At 38.9% G+C, this 26417-nt stretch overlaps 1 protein-coding gene across 2 annotated transcripts in view; it reads right to left on the minus strand.

Annotated features, from left to right (window-relative positions):
- The window catches only part of Prex2 (phosphatidylinositol-3,4,5-trisphosphate dependent Rac exchange factor 2), a 311821-nt gene that overhangs the window by 195908 nt on the left and 89496 nt on the right, over nucleotides 1–26417 (minus strand). Inside the window, exons 6-8 of one of the 2 annotated variants that reach the window (XM_052175955.1) lie at nucleotides 26110–26271; nucleotides 15515–15648; nucleotides 10782–10885 (exon numbers count right to left, since the gene is read on the minus strand). In XM_052175955.1, coding sequence (XP_052031915.1) covers nucleotides 10782–10885; nucleotides 15515–15648; nucleotides 26110–26271 — 400 coding nt within the window. Of the gene's footprint in view, nucleotides 1–10781; nucleotides 10886–15514; nucleotides 15649–16860; nucleotides 16943–26109; nucleotides 26272–26417 lie in introns of those variants that run through there. The other variant, XM_052175956.1, reaches the window with a different exon arrangement.

Here is a 26417-nt window from a genome sequence, read left to right on the forward strand (position 1 = left end):
AGAAAACATAGGTAAACATGTAGAAGACCTTAAAGAGGAAACACAAAAATCCCTCAAAGAATTACAGGAAAACACAAACAGGGTAAAGAACTGAAGAAAACCACCCAGGATCTAAAAATAGAAATAGAAACAAAAAAGAAATCACAAGGGAGACAACCCTGGAAATAGAAAACCTAGGAAAGAGATCAGGAGTCATAGATGTAAGCATCACCAACAGAATACAAGAAATAGAAGAGAGAACCTCAGGTACAGAGGATACCATAGAAAACATTGATATAACAGTCAAAAAAATGTAAAATGCAGAAAGCTCCTAACCCAAAACACTGAGGAAAACCAGGGCACAATGAGAAGAACAAACCTAAGGATACGAGGTATAGAAGAAAGTGAAGATTCCCAACTTAAAGGGCAAGTAAATATCTTCAACAAAATTATAAAAGAAAACTTCCCTAACCTAAAGGAAGAGATGCCCATGAACATAAAAGAAGCCTACAGAACTCCAAATATATTGGACCAGAAAAGAATTTTTTCTGTCACATAATAATCAAAATACCAAATGTACTAACAAAGAAAGAATATTAAAAATAGTAAGGAAAACAGGTCAAGTAACATATAAAGGCAGACCTATCAGAATTACACCAGACTTCTCACCAGAGACTGTGAAAGCTAGAAGATCCTAGGCAGATGTTATACTGACCCTAAGAGAACACAAATGTCAGCCTTGATGCTATACCAAGCAAAACTCTCAATTACCATAGATGGAGAAAGCAAGATATTCCATGAAAAAACCAAATTTATAAAATATCTTTCTGCAAATCCAGCCTTAAAAAGAATAATGGATGGAAAACACCAACACAAGGAGGGAAATTACACCCTGGAAAAAGCAAGAAAGTAATCTTCTTTTAACAAACCCAAAAGAATATAACCACACAAAAAAATTTAACATAAAAAATGACAGGAAGCAACAATCACTATTCCTTAATATCTCTTAACATCAATGGACTCAATTCCCCAATAAAAAGACACAGACAAACAGACTCAATACATAAACATGACCCAGCATTTTATTGTATACAAGAAACGCACCTCAGTATCAAAGACAAACACTACCTCATAGTAAAGAGCTGAAAAACAATTTTCCTAGCAAATGGTCCCAGGAAACAAGCTGGAGCAGCCATTCCAATAACAGACAAAATCGACTTTCAACCAAGTCATCAAAAATGATAAGGATGGACACTTCATACTTACCAAAGGAAAAATCTACCAAGAAGAACTCAAAATTCTGAATATCTATGCTACAAATGCAAGGGCACCTTCATTCATTTCATTCACAACTTCATTCACAACTTTACTAAAGCTTAAAGCACACATTGCACCTCAAACAATAATTGTGGGGGAACTTAAACACTCTACTTTCACAAATGAACAGATCAGGGAATCACAAAATAAACTGAGACACAGTGAAACTAGCAGAAGTTATGAACCAAATGGATTTAACATATATCTATAGAACATTTCACCCTAAATCAAAAGAATATACCTTCTTCTCAGCAACTCATGGTACCTTCTCCAAAACTGACCACAAAATTGGTCACAAAACAGACCTCAAAAGATATAAGAAGATTGAAATTATCCCAGGCCTTCTATCAGATCACTACAGATTAAGGCTGGTCTTCAACAACAACAAAAACAACAGAAAACCCACAAACACATGGAAGCTGAACAGTACTCTACTCAATAATAATTTTAGTAAAAGAAGAAATAAAGAAAGAAATTAAAGACTTTTTAGAACTTAGTGAAAATAAAGCCACAACATATCCAATGTTTTGGGAAACAATGAAAGCAGTCCTAAGCACTCATAGCTCTGGGTGCCTCCAAAAAGAAACTGTAGAGAGCATATACTAGCAGCTTGACAGCACATCTAAAAGCTCTAGAACAAAAAGAAGTAAATACACCCAAGAGGTGTAGATGTCAGGAAATAATCAAACTCAGGGCTGAAATCAGCCATGTAGAAATAAACAAACAAAGAAAAACAACAACAATATATGAAGAATCAACCAATCAAGGAGCTGGTTCTTTGAGAAAATCAACAAGATAGATAAACCCCTAGCCAGACTAACCAGCACAGAGACAGTATCCAAATTAATGAAAACAGAAATGAAAAGGGAGACAACAACAGAAACTGAGGAAATCCAAAATCATCAGATCCTACTACAAAAGCCTTATTCAACAAAACTGGAAATCTGGAAAGAAATGCACAATTTCCTAGACAGATACTAGGTACTAAAGTTAAATAAGGACCATTTTAACTATCTAAACAGTCCCATAAGCCCTAATAAAGTAGAAGCAGTCATCAATAGTCTCCAAACCAAGAAAAGCCTAGGACCAGATAGGTTTAGAGCTGAATTCTACCACACCCTCAAATAAGACCTAATACCAATACTCTTCAAACTATTCCACAAAATAGAAACAGAAGGAACACTACCTGATTTGTTCTGTGACACCACAATTACTCTGATACCTAAACCAAAGACCCTACAAGGAAGAAAATTTCAGACCAATTTCCATTATGAGTATCAATGCAAAGATACTCAATAAAATTCTTGCAAACTGAATCCAAGAACACATCAAAATCATCATCCATCATGATTATGTAGGCTTCCTCTGAGGGATACAGGGATATTTCAATATAAGGAAATCCATCAACACAATCCTCTATATAAACAAACTCAAAGAAAAAACACATGATCATTTCATTAGATGGTGAAAAAGCATTTGACAAAATCCAAGATCCCTTCATGATAAAAGTCTTAGAAAGGTCAGGAATTTAAGTCCCATATTTAAGCATAGTAAAAGTAATATTCAGCAAAGCAGTAGCTAAAATCAAACTAAATGGAGAGAAACTTGAAGCAACCCCACTAAAATCAGGGACTAGACAAGGTTGCCCACTCTCTCCCTACCTATTTACTATAGTACTCAAGGTTACTAGCCAGAGCAATTAAACAACAAAAAGAGGTGAAAGGGATACAAATTGGAAAGGAAGAAGTCAAAATATCACGACTTGCAAATGATATGATAGTATACATAAGTGACCCCAGAACTCCCATCAGAGAACTCCTACAGCTTATAAAGAACTTCAGCAATATGGCTGGATATAAAATTAACTCAAACAAATGAGCCTTCCTGAACTCAAAGGAAAAAGACTGAGAAAGAAATTAGAGAAACAACTGCCTTCACAATAGTCCCAAATAATATAAAGTATCTTAGTGTGACTCAAACTAAAGAAGTGAAAGATTTGTATGACAAGAACTTCAAGTCTCTGAAGAAAGAAATCGAACAAGATCTCAGAAGATGGAAAGATCTCCCATGCTCATGGATTGACAGGATTAATATAGTAAAAATGAGCATCTTGTGGGAAGCAATCTACAGATTCAATGCAATCCCCATCAAAATTCCAAATCAATTCTTCATAGATTTTGAAAAAGCGATTCTCAAATTCATCTGGAATAAGAAAAAACCCAGGATAGCAAAAACTATTCCCAACAACAAAAGAACCTCTGGGAGAATCAACATACCAGAACTCAAGCTGTACTACAGACCAATAGTGATAAAAACTGCATGACACTGGTACAGTAACAGGCAGGTAGATCAATGGAATAGAATTGAAGACCCAGAAATGAACCCACATACCTAAGATCACTTGATCTTTGACAAAATGAGAAAAAAGACAGCATTTTCAACAAATGGTGCTAGTTCAACTGGCGGTTAGCATGAAGAAGAATTCTTATCTCTTTGTACAAAACTTAAGTCCAAGTGGATCAAGGACCTCCAAATAAAACCAGATACACTTAAACTAATAGAAAATAAAATGGGAAAGAGACTCGATCTCATAGGCACAGAAAAAAATTTCCTGAACAGAACAGCAATAGCTTATGCTGTAAGATCAAGATTGACAAATGGGACCTCATAAAATTGGAAAGCTTCTGTAAGGCAAAGGTCACTGTTAATAGGACAAAACAGCAACCAACAAATTGGGAAAAGATCTTTACCAATCCTACATCAAATAGAGGGTTAATATCCAATATATACAAAGACATCAAGAAGTTAGACTCCAGAGAATCAAATAACCCTGTTAAAAATGGGGTACAGAGTTAAACAAAGAAGTCTCAACTGAGGAATATGGAATGGCCGAGAAGCGCTTAAAGAAATGTTCAACATCCTTAGACATCAGGGAAATGCAAGTCAAAACAACCCTGAGATTCCACCTCACACCAGTCAGAATGGCTAAGATCAAAAGCTCAGGTGAGAGCAGGTGCTGGGCAGGATGTGGAGAAAGAGGAACACTCCTCTACTGCTTGTGAGATTGTAAACTGGTACAATGACTCTGGAAATCAATTTTGCAGTTCCTCATAAAATAGGACATAGTAGTACCCGAGGACCCAGCTATAACACTCCTGGGCATATATCCAGAAGATTCTTCAACTTGTAATAAGGACACATGCTCCACTATGTTCATAGAAGCCTTATTTATAATAGCCAGAAGCTGGAAAGAACCCAAATGTCCCTCAACAGAGGAATAGATACAGAAAATGTTCTATATTTATACAGTGGAGTACTATTCAGCCATTAAAAACCATCAATTCATGAAATTCTTAGGCAAATGTATGGAACTAGAAAATATCATCCTGAGTGAGGTAACCCAATAATGAAAGAACACAAATGGTATGCACTCACTAATAAGTGGTTAACAACCCAGAAGCTTGGAGTATCCAAGATACAATTCACAGAACAAACACTGCTCAAGAAGGAAGACCAAAGTATGGATACTCTTGTCCTTCTTAGAATGGGGAACAAAATACCCACAGGAAAAGAAACAGAGACAAAGTGTGCATCAGAAACTGATGGAAAGACCATCCAAAGACTGCCCCACCTGGGGATCGATCCCATATACAGTTATCAAACCCAGACACTATTGTGGATGCCAACAAGTGCTTGCTGACGGAAGCCTGATATAGCTGTCTCCTGAGAGGCTCTGTTAGAACCTGACAAATACAGAGGGGGATGCTCTCAACCAACCACTGAGCTGAGCTCAGGGTCTCCAATGGAGAAGCTAGAAAATGTACCCAAGGAGCTGAAGGGCCCCATAGGAGGAACAAAAATATGAACCAACCAATACCTCCCAGAGCTCCCAGGGAATAAACCACCAACCAAAGAGTACATATGGAGGGACCCATGGCTCCAGCTGCCTGCATAGGTAACAGAGGATGACTGTGTTGGGCATCAAAGGGAGGTGAAGACCTTGGTCCTGAGAAGGCTCATTGCCCCAGTATAGGGAAATGCTAGGACAGGGAAGTAGGAAAGGGTGTGTTGGTGAGCAGTGAGGGGGGCGTGAGATGGGTTAGGGGGTTTTCAGAGGGGAAACCAGGAAATGGGATAAGATTTGAAATGTAAAGAAAATATCCAATAAAATAGAATTAAAACTATCTTCAAATGATATAACAATTATGTGATTAACACAGAATTTTGTAAGCTTCACTGGGTCTAAAAGATTAATTCTATAGAAAATGTGCAAAGGAGAATGGAACTTAACTCCCACTCATCAAATGTGGAATGTTCAAGTTCAAAAATCCACCATATCCGATTTCTTAGAAAACCAGAAATATTTGAAAGTCAAACCCAAACAAGTCATGAATGACTTTGAAGTCATGTAATATGGGAGTTCCTTACATTGATTCAGCCCACTTCCAGTGACAGCAATGGATTTCTTCCAAAACTGACCCATATAAACCTCAGTGGACACACTGGCAGACACGTATACCATACTGTATTTTAGTAAGATGGACAATATTCAAGTCCTATATACACATGTTAAAAGAGGAAACCACCAAAATATCTGTTCAAAACATCAAATATTAATGATATCTCCATAATGCATTCAGCCCTTACTCTGATGATCAACATTGAATGTATCCATTCTAAAAGAAAACTTAAAATCACAAATCATTCATATGAATATTCATGTGAAGAAAATTAGTTTTGAAATAAATCTTTGATTTTATCAAATACTGCAAGAAAGAATACTGGCATCCAACACAACACAGGATATTCCTTAGAACAAAAAATGGGAGGAGAGGTTAAAACTCTAAAATGTTGATGATCTCTTAAATTTTTTAGATACTCAGATTTCCTTCCATAATGTAAAAAAATTGTTTTAAAATGTTTGAAGTGTATTATAAAAGATTTTGCTTTTTGTACCCTAGTTAACATAGTGAGATTATGAAGTTTAGGTGAAGTGAGAGGGCTCAGCAGGTAAAATGGTTTGCTACACAATCCTGAGTTTGTGTTCGGTCCTCAGAACCCACAGAAGGACAGAGCTGACTTCTATGCATTCTGGAGTCCTCTGATCTCTACACATTTACCCTAACTCACAGACATATCATACATGCATAATAATAGTTGTAGTAGTGGTGCTGATGGCAATAATAATAATAATAATAATACCATAGAATATATTCTACCCAACATGTACAAAATTACTTTTGATCAGGTATCTATTATCATCTATTTAATTAGCTCCTATAAAACTACTGAATACTATGTGCATTTGGTGACCAGAAATGGGAAAATAATGAACAACATTAATACTTCTATTTAAGTGAAAATGGATTCAATTGTAAGAGTTTGCATTTTTCAACATTTAAAATACATTAAAAAATTTATTTTAGAATCTCATTGAAATGCAAAGGCTGGAGGGCGGTCCAGAGGAGCCAAAGGGGTTTACAGCCCCATGGGAAGAACAATGACTTCAGACACCCCAAGACTCACAGGGATGGAACCAGCAACCAAGGGGTATACATGGTTCCAGCCAAAAATGTGGCAGAGGAGGCCTTGTTGGGCATCAGTGAGAGGAGTGGCCTTTGGTCAGGTAAAGGCTCCACAGAGGCCCCAACAAAGGGAAACAGATGGGGGGGCTGGGGCGAGGTTGGAGTGTGTTGGGTAGAGGGGGCATATACATGGATGTGGGGGTGAGAGGAGGGGTAGGGAGGGGAGCTTTTGGGAGGGGGTAATTGGGAAAGGTTTTACCATTGGCAATGTAAATGAAGAAGATACTCAATAAAAAAAGAAAAAAAAAGAAAATGCAAAGTTTAATATCAGTAATGCATTCAATACCTTAAGATGGTTCTAAATATTTATACTGAAACAATGGTTGTAAATTTTTCTATTTTATAAAGATTGGACATTTAAAATATATCTGAGGCAAAACAAAGCAGTAATGCAATGCTTGCCCAACCTATGTGGAAACGTAGGTTTAACACCCACCACAAAACAAAGTGAAAATAAAAACCAAACAACAATAACAAAGATGAAAATGGTAAAACTATCCTAGAATAAAAATTTCCAGTCCTACCACATTCAAATTTAACCACTGTATTCAAACGTGTGGTTTGCCCAAGACACACTTCTAAAAAGTCAGCTGCCTTCACTCATTTTTTCTGCCAAACCACACAAATAAACTAGTTCTTCAAAGAAATTTCAAACCTACTATGAAAGCTAATCAGTGGAATTTCAGTAATGTTTTCACTATTGCTTTTGATTGGGTATTTTATAACAGCCATAATCCTCAAAGAGAAACTAAAGTTACTGAAATGAATGCTGAAATTCAGATAATGAGTGGATGTCAATCTGGATGCACACTAAATTACTAACATCCTCACCAAAGAGGGCAAAGAATGTGGAAGACACCTGCCCAAACCATACTATCAGTTCATCTATGCTATGGTGTAACCATAATAGAACACAAGTTGTTAAGAATTCTAAATAGAATTTATCATTATTTATTGGGAGGCTGGATTTCAGTAGTAGAGCTTTTCCCTAACAAATGGAAGGCCCTGAGCTTATGAAAATAATTGAGTTATATTTTCTGTGTCAGCTGAAGGCTAAGTAACTCTCACACCAAATACAAATATTTCTCCTGCTAGTTTTGAACAAAATCAGTGCAATCAAGTGTCTAATGGAGTTTCTGCTTTTTCCAGGAAGCATTTTATCTATACTTACAGTATGTAACAATACTAAATGTTTCTATCATTCAAGTAAAATAAAATTGTCCCATCTAATTCTCCATCAGAAATTCTGCATCCTCAAAATTGTATCTCAACCCACTCAATTTTGATCAAGATAATGTTTAGCAGCTGAGTTGGTTTGACTAATCGAAAATAAGCTGGATATCCTGATAAGCAGATAAGATAAGCGGATATTTTCCATTCCTCATCTTACCAGCATCTCTACATAGAGAGCACTTGGCAGCGGGCATAATCAGTCTGACCCAGATCTTTCAGGACCATAGGTTCTCATTTAAAATATGAGCTTATTAAAAAAGCAATGAAGGTTCCATGATTGGAATGTTGAGAGAAGTAAGCTTACTTTCTTGAAGAAAGAAAGGAAGAAAGTTAATGAACCACCCAAATAGCTTGTTGAATAGGGAGCAACTCAGATCAGTCCCAGCACACTGATGTTTCCAGCCATGTCAGCTTCCCAGGCAGGGACACCAGAGCCTCATAACTCTCATAACTGAAGATTGCCACCCCCACTCACCCCCCACCCCCGCTTTATACCAAACAACAGAATGCTCCACAATGACTTTGTTCTGGGATCTGGGCTCATGTCTTCTGAAATATTGATGGAATTTACTACTTGTCTTGGAGATCTTGTTCATCCTTAAAAACACTGCATTTGAATTCCTAAGCAAAGGAGAGGGTGTGAACCTCCTGTGTACTTCCTCATAAGAGGTGAAAGGCATCCATTTGTAGCTTGAAGTACTTTTTATTCCTTTGTTTTTTAATCATTAAAACAATAAGATCAGTTTTATCTCTTTGTAAACAAATTTCAAAGGCAACCTTTTCTTTTTTAATGTACTATTTTTATTATTTGGGAATTTCACATCATGTACACGATCACAGTCATTCTCAAGACATGTGCATGTGCACGCGTGCGCGCGCACACAGACACAATTTGTGACTTATACACACACAACAGAAGAAGAAAAGAAAAGTCAATTTGTGTTACCCATATACTCTGTAGAGTAAAACTCCCAGTGGCCAGCCCCTTAAAGACAACTGGTAGAAAGAAGGAAAAGTCCTTTTCCCCTTGCTCCCCTGCCAGAAGCCATCAATTGTGGAAAGCTATACTGCCGCATTCTTATCACAATTGTTAAGAGTTTTCTTTTAGATGACTTCCACTCTAGGATGTTACTTTTGGGGGAGATTGGGGTGGAGTGAGCATACAGCAAAAGAGAAACTAATGAAGACACTATATAGTCCATCATAGATGAACAGACAAAACCCATACATCGTATATACCTAATTTAGTATTATCTAGCTACTGATAAGGAATTCTTGTTATTCAGAATGACAAGAAATCCTCAGTGCCACTGCTGTGCTGTATACTAAGAGGCTTGACTTTATCTGGGGGTAAATTTAGCATCTAATCATCTATTTTATATACTCTTATCATCTTTTCTAATGCAACATTGAAATTATAATGAAAATTATTGGAGAAAAATGTGATTCAATTTGCTTTAAATATTCACTTTAAATATACTGCCTTTTTTCAAATGATAAACGTAAAATGTATTTTAACTTTGTTGTATTTTAGGTTGTGACTAATCATATTTTCATAAACATGTTTATAAAGGTCAATTTTTCAAAAACAAAAAATTCTCTTTAGTAATGAGCAATCCAGTGCTTGAAACCACAAAGATCATCTCCACAATTTCCCTCTACAAGTCAACTGACAGTGGAGCCACGTGTAAACTTTGCATGTCTAAAGCTCACCCTCCATCATTTATATTCTACAGTTAAATGTTATAGAACAAAATTACCATCCTGATAAAATATAACTTAAAGAGAATCAATTCACTCATTTGACATTTTCTGCACATATATTTTACACTCCCGGATATAAAGTTGCTTGTTGTAGATGGGCCTGGTGCTGTTCTTACGAACTAATCGCCTAATGAATAAAGGAGCCAATCACTGGCTGCGTAGGTGGGACTTCCTGGTTGGACAGAGGAAGAGAGGAAGCAGGAGAGTTGAGGCATTTTGGAATGGGGAAAGCATATGGGTAAGATGTAGATACTAGAGTTTCTGGGTATCATGGCAGATCCTCAAGGATTCAACACAAAGCAATCAGATTTTCAGTTGTTGTGCCCAGAGATTGGGTTACCTTTGTTTCTGAACTAAGTTTGTGTTGTATTTTCCTTCACATGGTAACCTGTCTGGGTTCAAGAGAGAAAGATACAGCAACAAAGCATGGGTTTGCCTGAGGTGTTCCACAAAGGCTGTGGGGAATTTGAAGCATGGGGCTGGTGTAGTAGTGACCCTCCAGTGGGAGCCTAGTGGGCTTGGTGGAGAGATTGTGGAGTTCAAAGTCAGAATCTCCACAAGATAAAAACAGGTCAGCCATTGCTGGCCAGTGCATGGCTAGCCAGGCCACTGGGGCAAAGGCATAACAAGTGTGGAAACATGACATGTCTATTATTTTTTAAATATTTTCTGCAACAGTTGATGTCTTATGGTATTAAAGCAAAATAGGCATACTCAGAGAGATGACAGCAGAGTTAATTTCTTTTAAAATGGTATCTTCTAGCCAACACGACTCACAAGTTAAACAAGGATCTTGTAGGTCTGCATCTCACCTCCCTGAACTTCCACAACCATTATACCTAGCAAGCCACCCCTGAGATTTGATACAGTGAAGGAAAATAACTCCATCAGAAGCACACTCACCTGTGCCATCATCCACATTTTCCACTTCCATCACCTCAGTATTGATCCGCCCTCGAAAGACATACCGATGCCCATCTGTGGATGCCTTACTATTCTTCAGCCGTCTTAAAAAACAATGAAACCACAAAGCTTTTGTTACTAAACTTAAAATGAGTTTTAAAGTTCATTGGGAAAAAGTCTCAAATTGCTTAATATCATAAAAAGTTTGGGACAGTTGATTTTACTAAAGTCTTCTCCCTCAAGATGCTGGTAGGTTGCTGTACAGGCTGGAAGGAGGGGAAGCAGGATCTTGAAACAGGATCTCACACATCCTAGACAGACTAAAATATGCTATATAGCAGAGACTATCTGATACCTTGAATATCTGATCCTACTGCCTCCAGTTCCCAATTGCTAGAACTACAGGTGTGCATGGCCATACACTGTAGAGAGAGTTCTGAAATTCTGTTTTCTTTACAAAAAAAATAAAAACACAGAAATATAAGAATATGGTTTTGTTTAGTCCCAGGTGTGGGGATGTGGAGCAGCTTCAGACTGTCTACAGTAGTGGACTATTATTTGCCTTGTACTCAGCAGAGTTTTGCCAGCTGCAAATAGTTTCTGTGATTGTGCGAGGTTTGGAATTCTGAAAACGTTTCAGAGGATATGTAAAAGTTAGAGTGTTGGGAGATTGCTGGTCATTCACGGGGCTTGGTTGTGGTTAGCTAGTAAAAAGAAGAAACAAAAGAAATTAGTTTTCTCCCCCATCTATCTTTTTTTTCTCTCCTATCTAGTGAAAGGCAGTGAAATCAGGGGATAAAGGGTGGGGAAAGGGAGACCCACAAAGTTGTAAAGAACAACTACAAGCAAAAAAGAAAAAAGAAAATTAGATTCAGAGATCTCTATCTCTCTCCCCCCCCCCTCTATCCTTTCTCTTCTATCTAGTGATAGGGGGCAAAACTGGAGGGGAGGAGAGAGAATGAGAAAAAGAAGAACTGACAAAGTACCTACGACCAGTTACAGTGCCCTGTTTATTGAATGCTGGGCATCTAACTCAGGCTTCTTGTGGCTGTAAAAGTACTCTACCAAGTGAGCTATATCGCCAGTGCTTTGTATATGAATTAAAACAACACTAAGCTAAAACAATCCATGAAACTAAAGAATATATAGCAGTGGTGGTATGGTCATGCACATTTCCTCAATGTAAGACTTCAACACTGTCAAACCTAACTGACAGATGTTGGGAGCTGGTACTTTAAATGCTACATTTGAGTCCTTACACCTCTGATTCTCAATTTTCAGGAGCTGAGAATTTCCAGTTTTTCTTTTCAGGACCTGGCAAGCGAACTCAATTACTTCTTTTGACTCATCTTCAGAGAAGCCGACCTGCTAACAGCTCGTATGTAGAGTAATACTCAGATGCAAAAGTGGATCCTGGGGCCTGGAGATGACTCATTAGCTAAGGGGATTTGCGGTTACCCTAGAGTATCTGGCTTCAATTCCTAAAAGCAACATGGTTACTCACAACCTCTGTAACCCCAATTCAAGAGGATGTGACACTCTCTTCTGCCCTCAGTGGGCACTAGGCATACACACAGTATACATACATACGGGCAGATTAAAAATATATACATAAAAAGAAATAACTCTTTAAAATGTGAAATGCTTCTATTATTTTTATGATATGACCATGGTATACTTGTTAAACAAGTCTTTTAGTACATTGGCAATATTTCTAAAAGTCTTATTTATTTTTAAATTAATCTACATTGTAAACTGAAAAATTATATAACAAAGTAAAAGCTTTACTCAGATCTATAGATGACCACCTGTAGGAGAGAATTACACAGTTATATATTTTGGATAATCAAATGGGGGGGGGAGTTTTTTTTTAATTAATCAGTAAATATTTCCGAAAGTATTCAAAATTTGAAACTACTCAAGTCAGTCAACAGACTTCATTTGACTTGGCTTGGAATCTAACTCAATAACAAAAATCTGGATAGAATTTAATGCATTGAAATAAAGATATTTATTCTTATAATGGAAGAGCTAGCCTTCCCATGCCTGCCCACTACCCCTCCTACTCTCCTTTCTTCTAAGTACTGACCTTCCCCGAGGGAGCAGAGAGGGAAAGGAAGCTGACTCTGCATACTTCCCAGTCTCATGCCTCCTTCCATGGAAAACAAAAATTAGCTGGCTAATCTGTCCTAACCCGCATCCACAGTTAGCAGTCCTCCATGACTACTGAAAACAACAAATGGATTTATCTGGCCAGAGAGTCTGTAGCCCATGACCATCACCACCACACACTCCTAGTGTTGATTTAGATAACAATCTGAATAAATGCCCTTAATTGGAAATTTAGCCCATGGAACATACAAAAAATAGAGTCATAGAATGCCAGATATTTAGATACATTTTTAATTTATATTATACATTTATTATAGAATTTTTTCTAAACAGCAAATATTTAACTGTAAACACACTTCTGTTAACTTAATGAACAATCAAAATCAAGAAGTTCTATCATTTCATCATTTGTATATTTATGTTAAGCATATTAATATATGGACAATTATATGTTTTATAAGGTAGAAAATAGGACTGTGATATCATGAAAGGACATTTCTTAGAATTTGGTACTCTTCTGTTCAGAAGCAATCACATGACAATGGCTGTGTGTTCTTGACAAGGGTTTTCATCATAGGCAAAACAATTGTGGATATTCACACAGCACACAAAACACATGAACACTCCCACATACCCTCATACACACATACACATTCACAACATACAACATTAACACAACACCTACATTCATATACAAAAACACACAGATGTACATTTAGCACATATACACATCACAGACAAAACAAATATACTCACATACATATATTCACACAACATATACATTCATATGCACAAATGCACACAAATACATGCACAAGTACTACATATAACATACACAGGCCCAGAGAAGAATGATCCATCATTGGGTCCTATTTTCAAAGCCTCTAATTTTCTTTATGATCCCACTTTGAACTTTCAACAGGTTTTGTATCTTGAGTGTTGCTATTGAGTTATAATACATAAATCTAATAAGTAGCTTAAATTTGAATATCCTCTAATTTCTCAAGAAAATAGCCTTATATGAAGATTCAAAACAAATTTGTGTGATGGAACTGCATTTTTGTGCACATTAATTCTATTACTATCTTTTAACTATGTGCTTTATGTTACCAGGACACTGTACAGTAGCAAAAAGTTGCAAATAATGCTAAACTCCTGTGACAGGAGAAGTAACAAACTGTGATTAATCAAATAGGATGTTATGAAGCAATAAAATAAATGAACAATTGCTATACAGAACTAGATATTCATTTTGGAAACTGATGAATAGAAAAGATAAATAGAAACAAATCTAAATATACTATGATCTATCTTACAAAGTCATCAAGCAACTAAGTGGCATCTTATTCATTTGAATTATATGCTACACCATAAATCATCTGCACAGTAGTGTTTCCTAACATTGATAACATTAAAGGGATCCAAAAAAGAGATGCCTAATTTAATCCATCAGTATTCAAAGAATGCAAGTGGAAACCTGAAATGAATGTATTGTCCCTGGTTCTTGTGATTACAGTATTATGGGATGTTGAAGGGGAACTCAGTTTACTCTGCTCTCCAAGTAGCTCTAGGTCTCCAAAGGCCTATGCTAAGGTGAAGCCTGTACGTGATCTGGGTTGTTCCTGGTTGAAGGAATTCATGCACGGTCTTCTGTAATTTTTGAAGAAAGGGGACCTCAGTCTAGTTCAGTGCAGTGGTTCTCAATGTTCCTAACACTGTGACTATTTAGTGCAGTTCCTCAGGTTGTCATGACCCTCAACTATAAAACTATTTCATTGTTACTTATAACTGTACATTCTCTACTGTTATAAATCATAATGTAAAGAGCTGACGTGTAGGATATCTGATATGGAACCATCAAAGGGCTCACTGTACATAGGCTGAGAATTGCTGTTCAAGTTATTCCCATTTCTAGTGGCTGTGCAGCCCACATCGTACATTAAGGATATCTACTATAGGCATAGTAGGATTTTACATCCATATACCTTTTCAGTTATTTTCTGGGTGGCCATAAGATAACATTACACCAGCATTTTGTATACTGATAATAATTTTGCAAAAGCTCTGAATTTGATGATAGACACAGGTATAAGTTTTCAGGACGGGATTATTAAAGTGGAGGTTCGAATTCACAACAGTTAGTGCTAACAAACAAGCTCTGGGTATGGGAGTAGCTGAGGTGTTAACAGAGAAGGGAATGCGTGCCCAAGGTCCTCAATGTGTCATCTACAGGAATTTGGAAAATACCCTGGATGGTGACAGAAGCAGGCTGGAAGGTGACCAGAGCTCAAAGCAGAGACGCTGTTTAGAATTAGAAAACCATGAACTGAATCTCATGTTGCTAAGTCTCCTGCAGTTTCAGGTAGCAATGGCTGAGAAGGAGAATTAGAAAAGGGGGAACACACCAACATCTCCCACAGGATATGCCTCTCTTTGAGAGAGCTGTTGGGGGAAGGTCACAAGTGATACTGACACGTTGGCCATGACTATCCAGCAGGTAAAGAAAACAGTCAAGCATGCTGGGTGGAAGGGGTTATTGGGAAGATGAGTTCTGGGATTTGTGTGGGGATCCTGTGAGGTGCAAAGAATAATTCCAAAATGTGACATTTTCATGGGCTTACCTGTGTTTTCTTTTGCAGTATACCAAAAGATTATCAAAAAGAAAAAACACCCGTTCTTGAATATTTCCAGAAGAAATTTTCATTAGGACTCCACACATCAGCATCTCGGTACAGGTGTCCGTAATGTTAGACCCCTGAGGCAGGAAAAGAAAGGATGATTATGTCTGATTGCCTGATAAATATTATCTTTATAGTGCTGGGATCAAATGAGGGGTGTCATTCAAACGAGACAAGCACACTGCCAGTGTACCTTACCTGCAAGTCCTGACTGACTTTTTACATGCAATTGTGCTCTTTAAATTTTCATTTTTTTTTTCTTTAACAGCTATCATGTACATAGACAAAGTGGTTACACTCAATGCTATCTCCTTCCGTCAGTCTTCAGGTCAGTCTTCATAGAGACTCTAGGTGTGCCCGGAGACAACTGAAGCTCCAACAATAAACAAGCTAAAACAGGACCATAAAAGGTAGGATTCGGTCTAAGCTCCACCCCACAGTTACCTGGCAACCGCCAGGTAGGCCTGACCCATTATCAAAGGGCCTTCTTGCCCCTCCTCTCTCTCTTGCTGGCTCTTACTCTATTTCTCTCTTGCCTCTTGCCCCCTTGCTCCCCCTCTCTCCCCATTCCTTCCCCCCTCTCTTTACGTGGTCATGGCCAGCCTCTCTCTCTCTCTCTCTCTCTCTCTCTCTCTCTCTCTCTCTCTCTCTCTCTCTCATTCTCTTTCTCTCTCCCCCTTTCTCTGCCTCAACTACCCTCTTAACTCCCCTCCCCATACCCTGAATAAACTCCTTTCTATACTATACCATGGTGTGGCTGGTCCCTCAGGGTGAATGGATGCTTTGGCATGGGCCCGCTGAAGCACCCCCTTTGCCCCCATACCTCACCACACTCTCACAGAACATATCTTGTTTTCCTTTATCTTTTTTATAATCACAACATTGGTGCCCTGTGACCCTGATCTCTACAGGTTTGCATCCCACCTCAGCTACCACAAGAGATCCACGCCCAGATCTGGTAAGCCACCATTCCCACTCCTCAGAGAGACCGGTCTGTATGGTTCCAGAAATTTCTTGAGACCAGAGTTACTCTTGTGCTGCCCTGAACCTCGTCTTAGGATTCTTTCCCTTGGGTGAGAATTCCCTCTCCTTGGAGACAGTTTGTTTCCTCACGGCTGAAAATGCCAGGCCAGGCCTGGACAACTGCTCTCTGGCTCAGTAGCACCTGCTCTGAGCTTTAGACTTTAGCCCCCATGTGTCTTACCCTTGGGTCAGTCTGCTATTGACCCATAGCTTAGACTTTCCCCTCCCCCTCTCTCATTTGTGGCCTGCTGGTTCAGCTGGCTTACCTGAGAAGGAGGTATGCCTGGTTCACCTCCTACCAGGGACCCTGCTTGCTGAGCTCCCCTCTCAGCTCCTCTCTGCTCTCATATAGGAGGGGTGGATCTGGTAAAGGTTATTGTGTGTGGTGCACAACAACCTCATTGCTAGGATAGGGAACATGCTATTTCTGGCATTTCCTTTTCCTCAGCCACTTCAGACTCTGGTCACTGGCCTATGACTTCCGGTTGCTAGTAGGAAGTCCCTTCCCGCAATGGTGCAGACCAGTGGGCCTGGCCTGCAGTGCCTCTGTCTCATCTTATACCACTGCTGCCAGCTTTCTTATTCTGGTCCTAGCCCTGTGTCTCTTTGCTAATATAACAATATCCTTTTCTCTACCTACACAGCCTGTCAAAGTTACTTAAGATTCTCATTCCTATCCTGCCTTGACTACTGCTATTAAATTCTATTCAGCTATAACCAATCTATATCACACTCAATCCTGTCAGAAGTTTGTTAATTATTGAGTTTATGAGAGACAGATTTCCCAAAGCTTCTAACAGTTTCTCACACAAGGTCTCAGAAGGACACACAAGGACACAGCCTGGATTGTGATATGATAATCACTGAGGAACACAGTGGACAAAACCGGATACCCTGAGTCAAATGGCTTGTCTAAAATAAAGGAAAGCCATTTCTCATGTCATCCATATCCATTCCACAGAGAAAGAACCCTGCCTCTTCTGTACTTGAAAGCCACACTGACTGCCCATTTTGCCACTGAGACCACAGAGACTATGGGAACTGTTGGCTGGTGGACTCTGTCAATTTTAAATAATATAACTACTAGATTTTTGTTTATTTCAAGTCTGACTACATTGACAGCTAGAGAAAAAAAAAACTTTCACAGATGTAATGTTGTCTCCTTACCTAAATTTGGTTTCCACTAATTAAATACTCATATTTCCTCTTCTTGCTATGCCATTGTCCTAATATTAACTGAGTTCCTATAAATTTGCCTAACTCTAATAAAACATTCCACGATACTTTCCAATTTTTTAATCTTGTTCCTTCTGCTCCACAAAAGTCTCATCTTAAAGACTGTTCATGTTCTTAACTCATGATATTATCTCTTGTATAAAATTATAGCCTATAGGAAACCTCCTCAGATCTAACTCTCATGAACCAAAATGGCTCCATCCAGATAAGTACATCTGCACAAAGTCCCCACTTACTACCTATTCCAGAGGGTGGGCTTCCTCTGTGTTTCAAATGCACATCTTAAAAATATTTTTTTCTTTCTCCAAAACTTACTTAATCTTTTTCTCTACCTATAATAATATATTTTCAACATCTTGTCAAGTCCAGGTGCTTAATACATCCGGGACAGCTCCAGAGAAACAACCTTCAGATGCTCCAATCTTCTGTCACAGACGCTGGACTTGTTCCTTCTGACCTATCCTCAGATTCTCCACAGACCCTGGACAGCAAGGAGGCAGGCAATTCTCCTAAGATTGGACAAACATCCCCCATACCCATCCCTCTAGGTTCCCCAAAGACACGTCACCCTCAATGTCAGCATGAAGCAGTCAGATATCATGATGACCCAATTCCTGTTTTACTATCACCTATTTCTAATTTTTTTTCTTTTTTAAATTAAACCAAAACGAGGAAATGTTAGAACTCTGTCTAAGTTCTACCTCACAGTTACTTGGCAACAGCCAGGTAGGCCTGGCCCAAGATAAAAGGACTTGCTTGTTGCCTCCTCTTTCTCTTGCTCTCTTTCTTGCCTCTTGTCCACTTGTTCTCCCTCTCTCCCCATTCCCTTCCCCCTCTCTTCACATGATCATAGCAGGCGATTACTTTCCTTCTCTCTCTCTCTCTCTCTCTCTCTCCCTCTCTCTCCTTCTCTCTCTCCCTCTACTACCCTCTTAACTCCCCTCCCCACGCCCTGAATAAACTCTATACTATACTGCCCTGTGGCTGGTCCCTGCAACAACTACAGAAGTGAGCGTGGAAATCTTCCCTAGTTAAGAGCACACTAACTGATCATCTAATATCAAAAGGGAAGGGAGGAATGATATAATGACAGTATAAACTCAAAAATAAAAGAATTCTTAAGAAGCCTAAGTTCTTGGTGGGTATCAATCTAAAGATCTCGTCTAATTACAGAAAAGAGGAGACAATAGAAAAAGAAAAAAGGACTAGAGAGTGGTTTAGTGGCTGAGAGCTTAGTTCCCAGCACCCAGACCAGGTGGTTCACAAGCCCATTAACTCCACCCCTCCGGGGATCTGATGCAGCTTGAGAGGAGGGGAAGAACTTCCAGAGAGAAGCAGCCACCCCCAGGCATCAACATAATTTAGCTCAGGACAGAGCTGAGCACACAGCTTGCAACACCCCCCTGGGCTCCAACAGAGGTGTGTCTGGCTCATTTCCTACTAGCCCTTGTACTCTGTTTGCTGCCACCATACTGACTGGGCAGGTTGAGTCATATTTAAAAGAGACAAATAAAAGAATGCAAGTTTCCAGCTGGTCTCTGCAGCTTAGAGTATTTCAGTTTTAAATGTGTGCTTTCTTTTAATCCATTGGTACATAGCTGAGTTTATTTAAATAAATGTTTCTATCTTTTGGTTTGATATTTAATATTCAGAACATTAAGCATATTCTCATATTTCTATGAGAATAATTACAGGTATTTTAAATCTCCAACGCTGGCCTAAAAGATCCATTTCAAGTTAAATTAGATTACATTAAAGACAGGTTAATTAGCAAGTTCTCTGGTCCCAAGGAATGAGGCCAGGGGAATGGCCAAGAGGAGGGGGTTGATAAGGAGAGAAAGGAAATGAGTGCAGAGAGAAGGGGAAGAAGAGAACAAGAGAGACCAAAATGTCTGGATTATATAGAAAGAGCCTGTGAGGAAATGGCAGCCCAGCTCCTGGGCTGGAAAGTTCAAGATTGGGGCAGATTATGCCAGGTGGGGATGGAAGGATGCTGGGAGAACCTGAAGGCCAGTTCTGCTTTGATATGTAAAATAAGGCACCTCAGTCCTTTGTCCAGGACTCTGAAACCAAACAACTACTAGTATTGATTTTATAGTCAACTATAAATAAAGTTGAATAAAAACTCAAATCTATTCTAAAATTCTAAAGTAGAAATTAATAAAGAGGAGTTATTATGTTCACTTGCTTATCTATGTTCCAAATCTCTTCTTAAAATTTCTTTTTATCCTGACAGTCCAGAAACTTATGGAGATATTGTAAATCTTTACATAGTTTGATCAACCCTCCTTTGTTCACTGAGCGCAAATTACTATGAACATTAATCTAGGTCTCAATCCAGTAGCATGATTTCTTATTACTTCCTTGTGATTATATAATTACCTATTTTGGGAATAATCATGGTAAAATTAGCATTTTAAGAAAAGCATACTCAACAAGAATCAAGGACTTTAAGCTGAATTACTAAACAGTGTCATAATAATAATATTCCTTCATCAAAATACCTCACTGTGAATCCAGAACCTATAGCTACAGTGGAGAGTGCTCTGAAACTCTCCACGTTCTGGCTGTGTCTTATTTGCTCATTATCAAAATCTTCTCAAATACACTGAGTGTTGCCATTCTCCTGGGAAGTATTGTAATAGACTGTGGTGGCAAAAGGATAACTTCAAAGACAAGCAGTTAAAGCACAGGTTACATATTTTCTTGACCACAGTTCCTACATAAATGCTGAGAAAAATGTAATTTCTTTACTACTAAAGGGCAGGTAGGAAAACAATACTTCAAAGAATCAGCTTTTTTCTCTTTAGTTGCAAATTGGCAAACATAAACTTTATCAGATTATTGTTTTAAGAAATTGGGTAAGTTAACATGTCAATCAACAGAATGAAAATCATAACTTCAGTAAAATGTTCAGACTCATAGCCACAATTGAGGCATGGCTAACTCCCCGGAAGTTCATACTGTACTTAGGACAGTAGAGATACTGTACTAAGACAAGCTAGGGTGACTCTACTACAGGCTTCACATTGGCAGTTCAGAGGACTGGGCCTAAATCTCGGTTTCCAAGACCTTAGAACCTGCCCTGCCCTATCACCTGACCTGAGGCAAGGACCATATGTCATCAACAGTTTCCAGACTTCCCCAGCAACAGTTTCCAGCCTCCTACATCCCAGCAATGGTTCTGGAATGTCCCTAGAGATAGAGCCAATGATTAAGATAGAGGTCACCTTCCCCTCCCTGGAATTCCCCTAATGCACTTTAAATCAGGCCTTTGAGCTCACTGGGATGTCTCCATCTTGGTAGTCGGTAGACCCCAGCATGTTAGACTTCTGCAGAATAAAATGCTCTTTGTGCTTACATACCATTTAAGTATGGGGTATCATTCTTTTGTGAATCATGGACCTTTGCAGTATGACAATGTTGGTGAGTAGTGAAGATAATTAGGTCACAGGCACTAACCTCACAAATATTAAAACAGACCTTATGGACTGGGTCCGTTTCCATGATAATGAATTATTAAAAGAGAGCCTGGTTACTTCTACCTTCTACAGGCAACTTAGCTCTTCTCAGGAACTCCCAGGATGTTCTGTGTCATCTGCCCGGAAGCTCTGGAGACTTGAGCAGACACTACTAACAACTCTTCGCTCCCACACCCTGAGCTAAGTGACCAAGCTTAAGTATTCCCTTCAGTTGCTTACATCAGCAAATCAATTTCCCAAATGAGAGTGACTGATCATTAGCCAAGGACCTCTACCTTCTTCTAGTCAAATTAACCCAAATAAGATTACTACTGTCTTAGATGTCTAAATAGAGTTTGGGATGGCATGCTAAAAAGTTTGAAGAAAATAGAGCCTATTCAACTTTAGTTAGAGCTTGATCAGATTATCAGGAAGTTTAGTTGATCCAAATCATTTTCAAGTCTGACACTGTAGATTTTCTATTGGTGATCTGACCTACACAGTTTCTGTAAAGTTAACTTTTATTTGAAAAGTCCGTGACTGTCATAATTAGAGTTACTATTGCTGTGATGAAGCACCATGTCCCAAAGCAAGCTGGGAAAGAAAGGGTTTATTCAGCGTATACTTCTATATGGTGGTTGATCATTAAAGGAAGTCAGAGCGGGAACTCAAACAGGACAGGAACCTGAAGATAGGAGCTAATGCAGAAGCCAGGGATGGGTGCTTCTTATTGGCTTGCCTCATCTGGCTTGATCAGCCTGCTTTCTCAAAGGACCTAGGACAACCAGTCCAGAGCTGGCCCCACCTACAATAGTCTGGGTCGTTCCCCCATCAGCATTAAGAAAATGCCCTATAGGCTTGCCTACAGCTATTCTCTCAGTTGAAGCTCCTTCCTCTTAGATAACTATAGCTTCTGTCAAATTGATATCAACCTAGTCAGCACAATGGCTTGGATTCATACTTTAAGTAATTGTCATGTTTAATCTGCATTGTCGATTTGACTTGATTTGAAATCAAATGTCTAGCATGGCTGTAAAGGTATTTCTGGAGGTTTAACTGAGCATGAAGGATATGCCTTGACTGAGGGAGCAGCAGCCCATGGGCTGGGCCTTGGACTACATGAAAGAGGAGAAAAGACAACACAGCCAAGCATGCCAGCGTATCCATGTCTTTCTGCTTTATAAGTGAGGACACAGTGCAATGAGTCCCCTTAGCCTCCTGCACCACGCCTTCCTTGCCAGGATACCCTTACTTCCTGAAGCTGCTTTCATCAGGATTTTGTCATAGTAGTAAGAAAAGTATTGAATAGATAGCCTATCACTAGCTGACTTCATATACCATGCAAATAGGAAATTCTTAAAGATAAACTCCTACTGATGAAACAAAGCTTCAAAATATTACTCCATGTTTGCAGAACTTTCATGATATTCAATGTATACTCACTCATTTCATTGACTCCTTGAAATCATCCACACTTTCTACAAGTGAAGTCTGATGTATATTCCTCGCCAGGGGCGGTGTGAGGAGGGCACTCATGGGAGCTTAATATAAACAGCAAGCCTCCTCAAAAGCTATGTACTCCCCCATTGTTTCATATTATTTTGGTACAATAAGTTGCAATTATTTATGCAATTTCCACAAACAAGTGTAAATGATCATTTAGTAGCACAAAGTTCCAGGTGGGCAAATTATTCGTGAGAATTTATTGTGAAAAAATAAATTTGTTTGCAGAGTCATGGAAACATGCAGGCCTTTACTCCTAACACTTGGATGCCAGAGGCAGACATCGTCCTAGTCTACTGAGTGAGTTCCAGGATAGCCAGGACTATAGAAAGAAACCATGTCTTCAAAAACAAACAAACAGAAAAAACTTTTCTTTGATTAAAGAGACAATGAGATGCTGGATAATTGAATGAGAAGACTTTCCACTCCAAATTAGAATTAGTGCATATCCATCATGCTAAAGACTTTGGTGCTATTCAAAAGCATTTTAGTGACTGATGCAGAAATGCTTATATCCCCGAGGTGGTCAGGAGAGCTGCAGGAACTTCACACAGAGCTCATTCTTAGCACTCACCCCAAGTTCCTAACTACAAAAACACTTCGGAGGACTCTGTTTTCTATGAATATCAATGTACCATATACATCAAAACTTGGAGTCCCCTGACAGCAGATTATCCACATATGTCAATAACCCTGATAACAATCTAAACTACCTCTTTAACCCATTCCTATTCTCTCTCAGGGTAGAGTTAACCCTGTCCAAATTGTGCTTCTAGAGAGTTCTATTAAAAGAGTACTATCTACCAAACCCTTCAAAGTATTAAGCGTTCCCCTCATCACTATAGGGTCTGGGGTAAAGAGCAAGAACTAGTCATGCATCGTCTAGCAGCTGGCTCAACCCTACTTTAAGCTTCATGCTTCATCATCTTCAAACTCTCAATTCTAGGGCTATATCTCATTTATTCCTCTAAATCTTCTCAAGAACAGAGGGCAGTAGGACTATCAACTGCCCTGTATGACACAGTTAAGTGCTTGTTGGATTCCTGCATACTCAACTGAACTGCTAAAGCACCACTGAGTTCCTCAGCTTCAAGGCTCCACTCTGAATATTGTAAAACAGGGGCTGGCATGCCAGCCTTCTGTAACTATAAAAAAATACCTGAAATAAATCAGTAGATAAAAAGGAAATATTTGGGTTTAGTCTTATATCTTCCAGCACTCAGTCCTCCGCCATGTGGCCCCATTGCTTTGTTCAGTGATGAGATAGCATGTTATAGTGGAAGTATGTGCAGAGACAGGTTTTTTAGCTCACCGTGGTGGTTTAAGTATGCTTGGTCCGTGGGAAGTGATTTTGTTAGGAGGTGTGGCATTATTGGAGGAGGGGAACTATGTCACTGTGTAGGTGAGATTTGAGGGCTCCTAATACTCAGGCTCTACTCAGTACAGAGACCCTTCTCCTAGCTACTCGCAGAAGGGAGTCAGTCTCCTCTTGGTTGCCTTAGGTTCAAGATATAGTTTCTCTAGCACCATATATGCCTGGATGATGCCATGCTTCCTGCCATGATGATATTGGACTGAACCTCTGAAACTCTAAGCCAGCCCCCAATTCAATGTTCTCCTTCACATGAGTTGCCTTGCTCATGGTGTCTCTTCACAGCAATGGAAACCCTAACTAAGATACTCATGGAGGAAAGAAAGTGAAAGCAAGAAACAGGAAGGTCTCAACATCCAAATATCCCCTTCAATGGCATATTTTGCAGTCACTTTGCAGAATAACTTATTTCTACTAGGCCTCACCTCCTAAAAGTACTACCATCTCCTAACAGTACCAAAGACCGGGAGCCCAGTCTTCAACACAGGGTATGAGGTGACATTCAAGACCCAAATTATAGCAACTGGCCTAATTGATACATCTTTTGCTGTGATATACTTGTAAAATAATGTAATCCATTGCTGTGCAAAAAAGTAATAGTGTTTAAGCAAACTGTCTTCTCTGTAGACCTATCTTTTTAAGCTATGTACTAGAAGGAAAACAAATTACAACAGATGCCACAGTACTGAAAAGAGTTTCTGAAGTTCTTCTGGTAGTAAAAGACCTGGCAGATTATACTGGCAAAACCAGCTATTTTAAGAGAGTTTGTTTTTTCTTTCAGTATTTGACTGACAACAAAGCCACAAAAGCAAACTTGGCTCTATTTTTCTCATCCCAGCAGGACAACTGCTCCGCAGGAAAGGAATTATCATCATGAATCAACTGTAAAACATACAACTATTCTCTCTGATTGAAAGAGGCAGGATTCATGCTGCAGGAAGGGTCACCCTGGGCACTCCAAATGGAAGACTATAAGCCCAGAGGAAGCTAAATCAGACCCCAGTTAGAACTTTCAATGATTCATCCCAGGGGGTGGCCAAATAGGAAACTTCTCTCAGGTCATCACTGTTGATTTCTTTGCATATCTGACTGAATATAATTTTAGGTCTAATGATAACCAAGAAAAGAATTTGTTAATGACAAATCTCCAAAAATAAAAGCAATCTGTGACTTGGCCTGAGTTGTACTTGGTTATGCAATTTCATTCCTGTTTCTACATTTGTATTTTTATTATCTTTATTTATCTCATGTAAAAAAAAATCTGCTAGCCCAAAGATCATATTATTTTAAGTTACAGTCATTTCAAACCTGAATTTTAGCTTATTTTTATAGCAGAAGTGCAAGATTTTATGCCTGTTAAATAATTAAAACTAAACATCACCAGTCCCCATAGCTGGAAACCCTGTGCATATTCTCAATCAAGATCTTTATTTTCTTTTTTATCTTAAAAAAAATTTTCTTTAATGATTCATAAAACTCATAAAATTTTTCATTTTGATTAGATTAACACCACCAAATCATAGAGATTTCCTTCAGTTTAGAAGTGAAATCATAACACAGACTGATTAGCAAAATAAAATTCAACATCATATCCCCAGTGTAAGAGTCTATAGATGATATCACAGCACATGCAATCTTTTATTATTCCAAGAATCCAGATTATGAACTTGTTGACCAAAATCAGGACAGGAAAAAGGGAACTCTAGCACCCCAAATTCTGAAGGGCCAAAGCTTGGAGGCACATGGTATTGACTGGTTCCATCACCCACGTCTCAGGTCAAGATGACTTCCATCCTACACATGTGTTGCAGTGATACTTTCTGAGCTGACTACAGTCCATGGGCTGCTATAAGATGACTACCCAGGGTTCCAGCATTGAGGAGAAGCCCTGCATGTGACTCCACAGCCGTAGGAAGCTGAAGAGTTGAGCAAAGAACACGTACCTCCCAGCCTTCAATGTGTGCCTGCCACTCTTCTAAAACTTCCAGTTTCTCCATCTGTCTCTTGGCCTCATTAATGTTGGAACAAACAGCTTTCATGGCTTGGAGGGCTTCCATCACTGCTGTGTAGTCACTGTGTTTCCGTGGAGTCCGCTTCAGTAATTCCTGTGGATACACAACGACAAACCTCCCTTTGATCTCCAGTGCTCTGGTACAGCAGACTCGGACGGACTGACCAGGAAATGAAAACTACAAGGATGTAACAGCCACTCTGCTAAATGACATCACAACCTCCACTGAGATAGAGATCA

This window comes from Apodemus sylvaticus, chromosome 3 (assembly GCF_947179515.1).
Source record: "Apodemus sylvaticus chromosome 3, mApoSyl1.1, whole genome shotgun sequence".
Taxonomy (NCBI): domain Eukaryota; kingdom Metazoa; phylum Chordata; class Mammalia; order Rodentia; family Muridae; genus Apodemus; species Apodemus sylvaticus.